Here is a 15,570-nt window from a genome sequence, read left to right on the forward strand (position 1 = left end):
TTTCTTGAGGTGTCAGGTCGGGGGAGGCTGGCTCGCACCCCTTCTGCAGGAGGAAGGGGGATGGAGGGCCAGGAGGCTGCAGCAGCCCCGGGACCTGCAACTCTGCAGCATCCTCCCTGGCGCTGGCACGCAGGGCGCTGGGGGTGGGGGAACCGTGCGGCGCGGGGGACGGCGGGGGGCTGGGGCTGCGAGGACTGCCCTGTAGGTGACTTGTGTCAGCAGTGGGGGAAGGAGGCTCGCTCTTCCCCTTCTGCAGAGAGGTGGCAGCCCAGTGCACCCAGCCAAGCCTGCTGATGCAGGTTCTGACTAACGTAACTGCATCAGGCTTCTTCCGTCCTTGTAGTTTAAGGCAAGTGTGGAATGCAAGAACGCAGAGTTAGAAAACAAAGTTGCAGTGTGAAGTGTTTTTCTTTTCGGGACTCCGATTCTCCTTCTGACCTTACAGTGTAACTTGATAGGTTGAGGGAAAACCTGCAGCACTGAGGATGTGACTCCTTCTTGTGTATGTTAGTACTCAGTGATGGCTAAAGCCTATGTAGTAAGTGAATAATGCTAAAAAGAAGGCATATATTTCTCTTTAATGCCCAATTTTATCATGTGATATCTCTAGAAAAATCAGTTTTACTAAACTTTCTACTTGTAAGTTGTTGCACATGTGCAACTTTAGACACTAACAAAAGATTTCAGTGGTTTCATCTTCCAAGTCAAGTTTCTCAAGGTTTCAAGTAAATACTGTAGTTGCTGCTTTAAATATATCAGGTTGCATAATTGTGTTTCAGAGTTCTGAAGGAGGAAGTACGACAGTACTCTAGTGCACTGAGAATCATTGTACTTATTTGGTTGCCTCAGGGTATGTTTAAACTGTTTCAGGAGAAGTTAGTCTTCTGTGGGTTTCCAAAGTGACATTATTACAGTCCTGTTGTAATGACGCTCTTTTACAATTGCTTTCTGATTTTTATTTAAAAAAATAAAATTTTAAAATTACTAAGAGTAATTGATGTGTCTGACATAGCACATAATAAGTGGAATTCAATTTCTTGGATTTTTTTTTTTTCCCCCAGATATTTGAGGTGAAAATACACGTGTAAAGCCTGGCGTTTACAGAAGATGAAAGACATCGACATAGGAAAAGAGTACATTATACCCAGTCCTGGGTACAGAAGTGTGAGGGAGAGAGCCAACTCAGTGCAGCATGAAGAGCAGGAAGGGTCAAAATTTCAGCATGCTAAACATCAGGTCAGTTTTTTTTTCCATTGTTTGTTTTGCAGTCTCATTATTAAATTACATGCAGCAGCAGCCTTTTTGCTGTGCCAGCTCTATACAGATTCACTGGATTGAAGGTCAATAATGAATAATCCCTTTTGTGTGAAAGAGGTCATTCCAAAGGATATTGTAGCTATCTTAGTAACAAGTCTCAGCACTTATTAAACATTTTTCACTTTTAAATGTGACTTTGTAATAAAATTTAAACAAAATGAACTTTTATAGTAATCAGATCTTCGTTTGCATCCAGGCATTATTTTAAGCTTTTGTACTTAATAAAATCATTTCAACCAAGTAAGAACAGTGAAGAGCTCAGCACAAATCATGTACCATTCAGTGTTGGCAGCTGAAAAAGTCTTAATCATGCCATGGTTTTCTCAAGGATTAATTTTCTAAAGCAGATGTCTGCCTTGCTCTGGTGGCAATACTTTACTTTTTCCCTCAGATGGAAGTAATTTGTATTGAATCCTGTTTTGTTTGCAGTTGTGAGTTTAATATGGTGAGGTGCTGTCATAATTAATTCTAGCTTAATTTGAGAGCTGGGTCTTGAAATAACCACTGGCTTAAAGCTTGCATGTCCTTGTTCTGAGCTTCTAATTTTTAGGGCTTTTTCTCACTGAAGGTGGTGCATATGCAAATGCTCTAGGACAGAAAAAAGATAAACGTTCAGGTAAATGGAAACACCCACACTGGTGAAAGATCTGGTCTGAAACCAATAACCTGTGCCAGATAAATATAAAATAATATTAGCAGTTCTGAATGCTAGCACAGGAAGATTTTCTTACATGTCCTGTTCTTAACCTTTCCTAAAATACTAATACAGAACTTTCTGAAGTTAATACTGCCTATGTCTGATTTTTTTGCAATGACCAGGTGCTTGCGGATGTGTTGCCGAGCGTTCCGTGTAGATTGCCTATGACAGCTCTGGTGTGAGAGGGTTGGAAATAGGGGAACTTGCTGTATTTGTATGGAAGTATTGTGAAGACTTTTTAAAAGGATTAACTTTTAATGCATTATGTTAGACTCTGAGATAGGATGTACTTCAGATAAGGTTTACCATGTTTCGCTGGGGCTTAAATGGTATTGCCAGGTGTTTTTATGTGGGCTAACAGTGCTGCACTGCTGGATTTTGAGATTGGAGCCGTGTGTGTTGCAGCAGGCTGAGTGCAGTTTGCAGTTGCAGGCCCTGCAGCTTCTTGTGTCCCCACAGGCTCTATGACTCAGCAGACTATTGCTGATGGTATTCAGAGGAAGGTAGAGTGATTGCATTAGACCAGGCACTGATGCAGAACTAAGAGCCCTCTGGAGTCACAGTGCAGCTTCTTAATGGCATTTATTATGTTGATGTCATAGGCTTGCTGTTCACTGTGTCATCATTGTACACTGCCCAGTAGCTAATCTGCTCTGTCAGATTACTGGTGACAACAGTGATGCTATTGGTGGACAGCTTTATTTCCTGACCAGTGGCAGTGGAGTTAAGCAGTAATCAAAGCATGTTATCTCTGCTTGTAGGTCTGCATCTTCTAATCATGTTGATGCCTGGCTTAACTTATGAGTCAGAAATCCTTATTTTACCTCTAGGACTTTTAAATGAGTGAAATCAGTCAAACCAGTATATTTTTATTTTTATTTTCCTGAAGGCTGAAAGTAAGCCAAGTCCTACATGCCTCTACAGCATGACATTAAAGTCTAACTTTGAGGTAGCTTCAGGTTAGCTTGACTCTTGCTGTAGTCTTGTTTACCTTTCTACCTCTACTGTTTGGTGTGCTGCCTATGACTACAGGGTAGTAGACCCAGGCGTCTGTTTGCGAAACAGGGGTTCTGTAAAACTTGTGATTACTGATGCAAGAAAATGGCTCACCCTAGTTCTTACCTAGAACTTTATCTGATTTGATTTCTTTCCTTAAAGGAATGAACTTAATTTGTTTTACTAATGGAATTGGCTAGTTCTGACAGGTTACCCATTTTACTTCCTAGGTCTGTTCAATATGCCAGGGTTAATTTCTTGCTGTAACATTGGTTGGTACCTTCTTTGTTCTGCTAGCATTATAGCTTGGATGAATCCATAAATACAAGTAGTTCTGAATTCATTGCTGCATGTCAGTAAGACTATATCCTGCTTACTTGCAAAATACTGAGGTCAAGTAAAAGGAGCTGTGTTCATAATATCTTACCTAAGTTACATGTTCATGTTTGTGTGTACCAGGATTCTTTCTAGTTGAAATAAGCTCTAGTTTTAGCAGCATTCTTGGCCTTATCACTTGTTGGTGCTTTCTGTGTACCAAACTTCTTTCTAGTTGAAACAAGCTCTGGTTTCAGCAGCATTCTTGGCCTTATCACTTGTTGGTCCTTTCTCTTTTGTAACAGGGATAAGGAGAGACTTTGCTTTCATAAGGCAGAGATTTACCTGTCTGGTCAAGCACTTCCCCTCTGCCTGTAAGAGAAGTGTAGAAGCTGTAGCTCAGCTGTTGGGGAAAAATGGGTTTCAAGGAAACAGAAGGGACTGTGGCCTTCACTACTTCATCCTTTATGAAACCTGATATTAGGTCAGATGCCTTAGCTGGATTATTTGGCACATGTTGGCATGGCTGGCGGCAGAACAGAGCGGTTCCAGTAAAGGGGTTAAGCTGTAGTAGAACTGTCATTTGGACAAAAGAGCCCAGTGTGCCATCAGTAGAGATTCTGGGACTCTCAAATTTCTTGTAGAAAACCTAGCTCAGGAGTTGAACTAGCTTGACCAGAGAATAAAGCTGCAAGCATGATCTATTTAGCAAATAAGATGCAAGCAGATTAAGGCTGTTATTTCGCTACAGTCTTAAGATCTCTGTAGAAGAGCTTGTGCAGTTTTGTGACCGTTTTGCAACAGACACTGCATGAGGTAGACTCTTTGCTAACATGTTGCATAGATGTCTCATACCTTGTAGCGTGAGGTAGAACTGCATAGTTCGTGGAGGCGGATGCGGAAGCATGCTGCCTCTGGTAGTCACGAGCTTCTGGTTAATGGCCTGTGGCAGTGATGTACCTGTAGCCCTGCCAGAACTGGTGAGTGATCAGTAAAATGACTTGCTGGTTTTTCTGTTGCCTGTATTGCTGCATCTTTATACACCCTTCTTAACTTGAAGTGGACAAGACTAATTGGTTGCCTGATAAAGATCTTTATAGGTGAAAGACCTATTTTACTACTAAGCCAGGGTCCCTGAGCCTTTTTATATGTCTGTTTGTGTTGCATAAAGGTTGTATTCAAATTTGCTCTTTCTGTTCTGAAACTTTCATATTGGTGTTCAGGTTTCCTGCTGAAAGGATGCTGTAATCAGTGTTCATGAAAATAATGAAAAAATCTTGTAATTCTTTCCTTAGAAGCTTAAATGGTGTTTGGTCACAGTCTGGTAGATCACTTATTTGAGAGACAGGAGCTTTTTAAATAGGCTTCCTGGAATCATGATTGAAATCATGCTGCAATCTAAGTGGGTCTAATCCAGCATTTCCTGGTGCTTAATGGGAATGTTGCTATAGAAATTTGGACCTGTGAAATAGGCACTCAAGGACTGAAAAATCAAGAAACATTTTTTGTTCAGCTTGTGAATACATATAGTCAACTCATGAATAAGTTTCTGCAGTGTGCTCTTGTAACAATTGATTTTTAAGGCTTTGGAGACCTTAATGTCACTTACAAAATAGGGTGCTAACTACATGTTCCCAAGGCATAATACCATGCTAATTGGGCTTATTGTATGTGGGGGCATGGCTCTTCTGAATAAAGATAACTTCTAGGTGCCCTTGCTGCCAGCACTGTAGTCGGCAGCCTTCAACTGTAAGAAGTTGCTACATTACCAGTGAATAAAAATTAAGGGATGTTTTGAAATATTGATTCATACCTTTAGAACTTTTTGTTCTCAGAATGCTTGTATGCCCTTTGTGTTGTATCTGAAGTAACTGTATTTAGTTGTTCTCATGGAAGCAGTGTGCCCTATGGAGGAAGGCAGATCCCAGCAGTGTGTCCTGAGGAGGAGGGCAGATCCCATTGTGTCCATGAAATGCACTATAAAATGACAAATGAGTAAGAAATAATTTGTTCTCAAAGTGGCTTTGGAATAGGTTCTTAAATGTAGACTTAATGTTTATTTAATGGAACAGTGGGCGAGTGAGCGTTTTGCTCCCCTACCCCATTATGCTCACGACAACAGAAGAGGATGTAGAAGCAGCTTGTTCTCATGGTACACAATGCTTATGAGAACTCAATTCTTGAAGTTAGAGTCCCTAAGTTAACAGTGCCAGGGCACTAGTTTACAACTTGTACTCCAAGCTGTAATTGGTTCTGACTGCAATGTCTGCAGCATCAGTGATGAGCCTCAAGTGTGGATTGTTGCATTTCAAGACACTGGACAGTGTGGAACTGTAGAGAGTACTTTAAATATGCAGAGAGAATGTGTTGCTGACTTTAGCTATCAGAACCCTTTCTAACACTCCTGTCCTCATGTTGATCTCTTATCTTTCAGGTTTGTCTCTCACAGCTTTTGGCAAAGACAGCAGAGAATGTGATCAGAACTTGTTGGAGTTGATGTAAATCCTTCAAGCACTGATAGCTTTGAAGTAATTTATCACAATCTTACTGTTCAATACTCAGGTCAACTCTGCCTCTCAACTTCTCTGGAGCATCTGAAGTGTCTGAACCAACTGTGCTGAACAGCATGTTCAGAAATAGGAATGTGAATGTAGCCTGTGTACTGATGCCTTGGTACTCTGCTTGGATCAGGCCTTCTAGATGGTTTAACTATAAGCTTTAAATTGTAGCTGAAGCTGCTGGATATCTGCATTTTTCTAGAAGATTTCATACTTTCATAATCAGGTAACCACATAACTTTAGGAATTACAGCCCAAGCAGGCTCTTAAAGCCTGTAGGTGTTCTGAATATTACTCTAAGCAGAAAGATATTGCTATATGGCTGGCTCTGATTACAGCTAGAAGCTGTAGCAGTTTGAGCTGATGACAGTGCTTACTGCACATGAAAGTGAAACTGCAATTGACTACTTGTTCAAGGTAATGGGTGAAGTGCTTGCTTCTGAGGAAAAAGCAGCAACCATAATCTCATATTGAGAGGAGGGAGATGACGGGAAGAAGTCAAGGCCTTAAATATAAAAAGTTTTGAAATTGGAACACATAAGCTCCCATGATGGAGACTAAGGTGAATAATGCATGAAATTGAGGGATAGCATCCCTCAAACCCAGTTTCAGTCACTGAACTGCCCTGATAGTGTCTAGAATATCTGTGACTGTATCCTTTGTCAGTAGTTCTGTTATCTTTAAGAACTTTGAACACAGTTAATGTGCAGAAGCAAATACTCATGTTAATTTTTAAAAATGCATCAATTCCATGATATCCCAAAGGACTGAATGTATCTTGGTCACAATAACTTCTGCCAAGTTGTTGTGCCATTGAACTTCTGTTACTAAAGTACTTGCCAACTTGACATGAAATTCTTGACTTAATTGTTGATGAATGTTTTAAGATGATTCGCCAACCACTCTGAAGAAGTGTTATCTCTACCTTGCCTTCTGTGTATATAAGCACATACTACCAGCTGAGAAAGGCCTTATCCATCAGCCAGGTATGTATTACCTGAAACTTGGAGTGGGGGTTAACTGTGTCTGAGAAACCTTATACTTAGTAATAGGAGGAGGAACAAAAAGGCAAAATCCTTCTCTGTGCAGAGACGTTCTATAGAGGAACACTGGTGTTCTGGCAAATTAATGTCTTGCATTAAAAGTCAGCTACCTTCTTTAGTACATTAAGCATCTTTTTGTCCAAGTTTTAGCTACATGATAACACCTCAGATCTTGTCACTTGCCATCATTCTTTGACTACTGCTAGTTGCATTCCTTTTGTCCAAAGGAGATGTGTAAACTGGCCTGTTCATGACTGAAAGTGTGTAAGCAGCAGACTGACCTTCAGTGAAGTAAAGCTTGGAGTATTTTTTTAATTGTAGTCAGTATTAGCCATAGGGAAGAATGGCCCTATGGCTATCTCAGAAACTCCGTGTACAGTTGCAAGGGTTGACAGAAGATTGATGGATATATACCAAACTACTGGAGAACTTAACTTGAAATAAAACTAAACTCAAAACTAAATTTGCCGCTTGAGTGGGGTGTCCTTTGCTTTTGGAAGTATGTGTTGGTACAGGAAGGCGAGTTGAATAAAAGGCTCTTGTGTTAGGCTTGGCAAATGCTGTGGTGTTAAGTCTTCTGACATCATTCACTGGTGGTTGCACTCCATAGAAGCTTGAGTTTAAAGACTCCCTGGATACTCCTGGTGTTGTACGAACTTGATCTGTGTAGCTTCTATTGTGACCTAGCTTAGGCATGGCCCAAGGATATTACTGGAAAAACACTTGCTGCATGTGGCAGGCTGTCTGCATGTGGTTCAGGATAGTAGAGCCTATCTGAGCAAGTCAGGATTCAAATCCTCAGCCTTTCCTGTACTAGTTTTAACTGCTTAGTGGGGAGTTAGCTTCCCAGCCTTGTGGTCCAAACTCGTATAAGATGCTAATTCTGTAGAGAAACTTGTAGTTAAGGGTGATCATTTTTTCCAATTGAGTCAGAGTCTGTGGTTACTGTACTGTTAGTGTGCATGTACTATGTAGCTTCAGTGCTGGATGATCAGTGTACAACCTCAGCTCTGAATAAATCCTATATCCTTTGATTTGTATTATCAGTAGTATTTGTGAATACTAGTTTTCATGCAAAACAGTGCATGGATTCATGTATACCAGAAGCCTAAGTGTGTGCATGGCTGTTATCAGATGTATAGATAGCAGCTGCTGTTACAAAATCCCCAAATGAATGCTACATGCCAAACTATGCATTTCCTGGATTACAAGAATAAGTGGATTTGCCAGGAAAATTTAGAACATCTCACCTCAGTGCTAATGTTTGCCACAATTCAAGGGCAAGGTCAAATAAGCAATGTTTGTGGAAGAAACTGGTACATCTGTCCTCAGCAAGAACTCTGTACATCAGTACAGTAAAAGTGCTTAAAGTATGTGACTAAAATATTCAGGCTCATCACAAACATGCATACCCTGATCTTGTTTGGCTGCAAAGCCCTCATATCAGTTGCTGGCACTACTGTGAGACTTCTGTTTCACCTTGAGGATGCCTACACTCTGCTAGCTTTGAAACAATGATTTAACTACTAATTCAACTTCTGCTAATCATAGCCCAGAAGAGTAACTGCAGAGGTCTTGTGTAAGAAAGACACATACAGAAGTGTGTTAGAACAAATGACTGGACTTCAAGCTGTTGAGTCTCTGAACTGTTGTGGCAAGTCAGAGCACACTCTGAACAGCTAGTTTTCTCTTCACATTTGAGAGATATGGCAGAGCTGCACTTATTTGTTCATTTAGATACATAGTTGGTGCTCTGATGAGCTATTCTTCCCTGTGAGAAGGCAGCAGAGACATAAGCTTTCGTTTATACTCTGCTTATCAGGAGGTGGAAGAAAAGGGAGGTCTGAACTCCTTTACTTGGTTCATTGCAACAGTCCTGGAAGCTGTAACAGTAATTTCTAGGCTTCTAAAGCTATCTGGTTGTCTCATCCCTGCGCTGTGTGAATTCAGCTGTGCTGCCTGTACTTTGTAGTCAGTGTATGCAGATGTCTAAACGATTGGTGCCTCCTTCCTCTCACCCATTGTCTGTGATTTAGCCCAGTGCTTGTTTCTTGCTGCCTTTCCTTCAGGGAGGCAGCTGGTATGGGTGGATGATACACCAAGTTAGTCCTAAATAGGCTCATGTTCTAATTGGGCACAGTATTATAAAGCATTCTCGCTATAGAGTAGGCTGGGAGTCTAATGCTGCAAATCATGCTATTAATACTTTTGTAGATTGTGTACTGCATCAAATCCAGTGAAAGGAGAAGAAAATTGCCTTGGTGGAATATAAAGTTCATTGAGCTCATTGTTACTTCATCAAGCAACAGCAGATTGGACAGTGTTTGAACCTGCAAACCTACCTAGTTCTTAGATGCTCCTGGATTTCATGGCTAATGAAAGTCTGGACAACAGGGCTTTAGGGGTTGCCTGTGCTACCTGCAAAAGCCTAATTATGATTACTACCCCCTAACTGCTTTCAAGTGGGGTTATTCTTGGAAAGACTTGAAGGAATTTTTGGGAAGAAGGATGTAATTACAACTTTCAAGTAATCTTTACCTAGACTCTTGTTTTATTTTGGCTTAATTATGCTTAAGCTAACTGGAACAGTTGATCCTATTCTTCCCCAGCCCATACCAGCTAGCTAATAACTAATCTTGTTTTGAAACACCAGTCCTTTAATGAAGACTCTTAAATACTTTACAATTGCTGTTCATCGCAGAGTTGTAATATGAGAATGCTTTAAGCACTGATCAGAACTGGTGATCGTGTAATTCTTCTCCCATGCGCTTGTGTAGTCCTAAGCTCTGTCGTGCTGGTTTGTTTCCCATTTGCCTCTTCTTACTGGGGACTTGAACAAAAGAGTGAGGAAGCCTGCTGAGCTCTGCCTTCTAACTGCAAGAGGTGGGAGTTCCTCTTCAGCAATGGTGCTAAGTCAGAGTTCTTTACTACTCAAATAGAGCAATCTTCTTGTTACATAATAATAGATTAACCACAGTAGCTTTTGTATTCTGTATCAGCTGCAAGAATCAGTAAAAGATGACTTCATGTCTGCTCTGGTCTAGTTTCCTGTCAGGTAGCAGTAGGACTAGAAGAGATGCACTTTCTTCCTTGTGGTGATCTGGGCCCTGGAAGATATTCTGTTTTATGGAAGAGGAAGACAGTGCTTGTTTGATGGGTGGAGTTTGGGTTATATGTTGGCAGCATATACATTCTTTTTAAGATAAGAGATGTAAAAAAAAGTCTGTTTTGCTTTGCCTCCAGGCTTGTCTGGTTTTGCTGTTATTATCTGATGTTAACAATTGTCAAGCCAATATGTTGGTACCTTCTCTGTGAATATGAGATTGCCTAGGATCTCACTTTTTAATATATTTTTAATTTCTTCCTATGTACAACACAGCTGCCTCCTTTCCCTTCACCTGTTCCTCATCCTCAGAGATAAATGCCCATGTTGGCTGCTTAGCAGGTTTTCAGAAGCGCCCTTTTATTTCACATATGTGAGTTTGCTTGACTTTCTGCAGAATGTTCCTGATGCTTGCTTCCTACTTTTGTCTTGCTAATTTCTGACACTGTGTGTATTTGGTAACATTGTGACTTGGCTTCTAAATTTTCAGTATTTTCATGGCCTTGTCACCTGACCTTGGTATGCAGATTGTGAATTTGGTATTGCTGTCTCAAATTTAATGAGCAAGTCTTTTTCCTTGCCCTTAAATTACTTATTTTCCTTACCTCCCCAGACCTTCCATCATGAGCCAATCATGTTGTCTTTCTGGCTCTTGCATGATCTTATGCGCTCACTATTGCTATGAACAGTTTGTTAGACAAAACATCATAATGGGTGCTGGTAGGGTTTTGTTGCTCTCTGAAGCTGCACAAAGTCAGAGGGGGCAGGCATGCTCTACGATAGCACCAGCCATGCTTCTCTTTCTCTGCCTGCCTGTGGAGGTAAAAGAAGACAGTATCATCTGTAGTGGTACTTCCTCAGTACTCTTCATACTCTCAGGGATTGCCTTCAGGATTAAGAGTTCTTTTTCATCTGTTAATTTTCCCAGTGATCTCTTGAATCACATCATCTGTACCCAGGTGTGTCATAGTATCATGAAATGGGGTGCAAAACCATTACCCTCTGTTAGGCTGCCCAGGGCTTCAGATTTTTTTTTCTTTTTTTTTTTTTAAAAAATCCATTAGCTATTAGTAAGATGCTGTGTAAGTGGTTGCTGTTGCCCTCTCTCATGCATTTAATAATAAGCTATGATATACTTACCCTATGTGAGCTTAATCCTGCTGTTTTTAGTCCATTTATGTATTTGCACTTTACAGCATCCTGTGATGGAGAATTTTAGATTTCAAGTGTGCTTTATAGAAAAAACATTAATTTCACTGACTGTCACCGGTTCTTTTGTTGTAAGAACAGTTGGTGATCATTCCCTAATTCTCCTCTTCATGTCTTTCATGACTTTATGGACATATGAAATACCTGTGCCTGATTGTTATTCTTCTGTTCAGCTGAAAAGTCTTAAATTTATGTTTGTGTGGAAGCTGTTCCAATTCCAACTGTTCTCATTGCTTGTAGAAAGTCATTTTAAGTATAATACCCTTATTGAACTGAAGTAACAGGGAACTGATTGGTGTTCAAAAAGGAGGCAACCCTGAAATTTTAAGTGGTATGTTAATATGTCCTGCTTTATTTTTTGTGCCATTTGTAACAATTCTTTGTCATCTCTTGGCCTTTTTGATGATATTGAGTAGTGAGCTGCTGTTTTCCAAGGAATACCTGTATCCCCCCTGTGCCATTAGTGATCTCTGATTTAGACTTGCTTTTTTTTGTGGGCATGTCTTTAGAGTTACCAGCACTGTGTTGTATCACTTGGTTTGTTGCTTGTGTTGGTGTATAAATACATTGCTAAATTATAAAAAGTGCTGTCTGATTTGTTTGGTAGTGCTTGCTCTTTTAGACATTTATTCCAAGAGCAGTGCTGGAGGCAGTTATACCGGATTGCTAATGACTTCTTCAAGGTTTTAGTTTCCAAGAAAACTGTACATGCATGCAGGCAGTCAGGCTGTTGCCAGTTGATGAGCACCTGAAAAAGCAACAGGGATTCAGAAACCTAAATGAACAATGGTGGGGTTGTTGCTGAATTTTGTACTTCAGTCTTTTGCTCTAGAAGTGCATTGTGAAACTGCTTAGGAGTCTCATTCCTGCCTAATACAACTGTGCTTTGAAGGTTTTCTAACATGACACACAACTGTATGGTCTTTCTTAGAATCTTAATTGCCCAGTAGTGTGATGCACTTGTTTCTTGATAGTTGTACATGTGGGATTTTGACAACCTTTCTGAGCTGGAGATGAGCAATGTTCTTAACCATGGGTTTGTGCTAATACTTACCTATATAGCAAGACTTCAAAGGCAGTGCCCTAGCCTTTTATCAGTGCATCTTTTCCACCTTCTCTGAGAGAATTCTATTGCCTGGAGAGTTTAATTATTTTTCACAATGAGTGCTTAAGAATTTTATCTTTGGACTGCCTAAAAATCCAGGATCTTGCAATTGTGCTTTCCTATTAGAAAGCTATTCTTGTTTGTAAGTGGTGAAAAACTTTTTTTATTCTGACAAATACAGTGGTTTTGGAAGACTTTTAAAATTAATTTACAGGCACTTTTTGTAAACGCTGGAAAACAGTGATTTCTGCAAATAACCTGTGGCATCACTTACAAACAAGCATCTTAGCAGCAGCAGGGTGTTTGGTTGGATTTGCCTGGGGGTCTTGCAGAGGGTGACATAGCAAACTGGCTATGAATTCGTCTGTAAGCAGAAAATCAGTGGTGCAGAACTTCTCCCCACTACTGAGTCCTTTGAGACATCTTTGGCAGGTCACTTATTAATGCTGATTTGGGTAGATTTAGTAAGGCAGTATTGCCCTTAGTGAGTCACTAATTTAAAAAAATTAAGTGAGAAGTCTCTGAATTCAGATTTCAAGTGTGGCATATTTTTGAGTCACTTCATGTATCATAATGTTGTAATATTCTTTTGCTTTCTTAGTACTTCTCTCATTTTGTAATCATAGCTTTAGGTTTAGTGAGTATGTTTAGTCATAGTGGTCAGGACCAGTTGCTGTTTTCAAAGAAACAAAATAACTTGTTCTGGTAAGAACTAAGAAGGGTAAAACACATCTCTGATTGTGAGACTGCCTGGAAGTTTTTTCCTTCAGAACTCGGGTTTTGTTTTTTTTTCCCCACGAAGTAGCTCCATTTCAAAAAAACTAGACTACAAACAGTTAACATGGGACTGCAGTAAATGGTCTAAGTTAGCAGAGCCAATAGTGAGCCCTCTGTGAGTATAGATAACAAGCTTATTTCTACAAGTGGTTTTGCCACATCTAGCTTCTGATCAACAGGTTTATTTTAACTTTGCAACATTTTAACTAATCCATATAATTGCTGTTTCCTCCATCCTCTTAGATAAGCATTTAGGTCTGCCTTTCACCAGGACCATGGAAAAACGACCCTGATGTAAGAACTCCCTTTTGAATGGTTTTTAATAAAGTTGCTGAGTTGTTTAAAAATGTGGCAGGGAGCAGAGAAAATTGTCATCTCTGTCCCCTTTAGGAAAAAAGGGAAAAGTAGGAACATGATAAAAGAAAGTACAGCTCTGCTTCACGTGTATTTTTGATCTAATCCAAGATATTTTTGAAGAAGGAACTTTAGAAGTATTTTGAAAACAATTTGAAATTTCTGTGAATAAGAATTTCTAAATTACACTATGAGCATGTAAAAAATATGTCTTAATTCTATGTCATAAGCCAGTCATTGATTTCCTGAACTGATGTTATAGGTAGCTGATTTTGTAATTTTTCTCTACTGTATTTTTTGTGGCAGAATGCAAGGTTAGTCTGGTCTATCCATTTATCCTTTCAATGCACAGGCACAGTACTAGTGTTAATTAAAGTTTTACAAATGCAGCAATCTAATGCAGATCTAGAATGTGTGCCTTCTATCTCTTTACTGCCAGGCTGAAGCCTGTCTTCTAGGACATTTAAATGATACTGATTGCTGTTGTGCAGTACTTTACAGAATAAAGAGGAGCAGAGTTGCTGGAGTTGGGAGTCATGGACTTTAAACATAGTTTTGAAGTCTGACTCCTCTGTCTGTCTTGTAAAAGCAGGTTGAATGCCAGGATGCCTTGGAAGCAGCTGCTCGGGCAGAGGGCCTGCCACTGGACACCTCTGTGCATTCCCAGCTGAGAATGCTGGATGAAGAGCATCGCAAGAGCAAATACCACCATGGCTTGAATGTGCTGAAACCCATACGGACTACTTCCAAGTAAGTCTTCAGGCTACAAAAGAACTGATACACAGAATTTGCTTTTCAAACTAGTCACAAAGCAGGATTGCAGCTGTAGGTCTGCTGACTGATATGGGGAACATCAGATTTGTTTAGCAAGTATGACTGGTGTGGGCTATTTGGTACTCTGAGTACTTTCAATGAGAGGAGGCTTTGTAAGGGATTTACAGTTCTGTTTTTTCATTTGTGATTTTTCTTTTTTTTTTTTTTTCTCTTTTAGACACGAGCACCCTGTTGATAATGCTGGGCTGTTCTCCTGCATGACCTTCTCCTGGCTCACTCCTTTGGCCCACAGAGCATACAAGAAAGGGGAATTGTTTATGAATGATGTATGGTCTTTATCAAGTCATGAGTCTTCAGATGTCAATTGTAGAAGGTAGAGACATCCTTATTTCCTTGGTTTTGTGGTTGTTTTTTTTTTTTTTCCATGTGTTAGTGCACAGGCAATGATAATGATAGAAAAGCACCAGTGATATTTTGTTCTGTCTTTCTCAGGATAGTGGAATTTAGTTTTATCATTCAAATACCACTTCTTCCTGCTGTACTCTTGCTTATATCAGTGAACTTGGAGGATTCTGTCTCCAGGAGTGTTTAGCAGTTGTTTTTCTGATTTTGCATGTCTATTTTTTATCAAAACAAAGTTCTTAAGGCTGCACTGAAAAAATCTTGTGCTAAAATAATGAAAATTAATACTGACAATAGCAAGGTGATTTGAATATGGTCAGATCTTGCGATCAAGCTAACCTTTCATGACCAATGAAAATTTTTGTCAGGTTTTGACTCTGCAACTCTTCTGTCAAGCAAGGAAAGCAGCAAGGAAAGGCTATGACAAGTCAGTATATTGAGATTGTCAAAGAGGCTTTAGGGAAAGCACCTTTTTTCTGTAGAAGTAACACAACATAGATATTTCAAGATGCAGATATTTCTCTTTACCTTACAGAATGTACCATGTATGTATTTCACTTGATGTCTAGTAATTTTTGTTTCTCTGAGCTAGAAAGTGATTGGAATTTTCACAAAAAAGTACTTAGGAGATTGTACCTTCTCTCATGGTGAAAAATTTATAACATGAGGCTTCTGTTTTTATTAGGCTGGAGAGATTGTGGCAGGAAGAACTGAAAGAAAGTGGGCCTGATGATGCTTCTCTCCGGAGGGTTGTGTGGATTTTCTGCCGTACCAGGCTCATCATTTCCATAGTGTGTCTGATGATCACTCAACTCGCGGGTTTTAGTGGACCAGTAAGTAATATCCATCCTTTTTTTAACAACCCCAGAGGGCTCCATCTCATGGCCAACTGTAAAATCTTAAAGTTTCGTTATAGTTAC

The 15,570-nt window shown here is 39.9% G+C and overlaps 1 protein-coding gene across 4 annotated transcripts in view; it reads left to right on the forward strand.

Moving 5' to 3' along the window:
- The first annotated feature begins 1,049 nt into the window (after positions 1-1,049).
- The window catches only part of ABCC5 (ATP binding cassette subfamily C member 5), a 69,478-nt gene continuing 54,957 nt past the window's right edge, over positions 1,050-15,570 (forward strand). For 2 of the 4 annotated variants that reach the window (XM_062625942.1, XM_062625935.1), the window contains exons 1-4: positions 1,050-1,236; positions 14,064-14,224; positions 14,466-14,621; positions 15,336-15,483. In XM_062625942.1, coding sequence (XP_062481926.1) covers positions 1,108-1,236; positions 14,064-14,224; positions 14,466-14,621; positions 15,336-15,483 — 594 coding nt within the window. In that variant the 5' untranslated portion in view covers positions 1,050-1,107. The remainder of the gene's footprint in view (positions 1,237-14,063; positions 14,225-14,465; positions 14,622-15,335; positions 15,484-15,570) is intronic. The other 2 variants (XM_062625936.1, XM_062625937.1) reach the window with 1 other exon arrangement.

The sequence above is a fragment of the Pezoporus occidentalis genome, unplaced genomic scaffold (assembly GCF_034315485.1).
Source record: "Pezoporus occidentalis ecotype Australia unplaced genomic scaffold, CSIRO_AGI_Poc_V1 ctg285, whole genome shotgun sequence".
In the NCBI taxonomy this organism is placed as follows: Eukaryota; Metazoa; Chordata; class Aves; order Psittaciformes; family Psittacidae; genus Pezoporus; species Pezoporus occidentalis.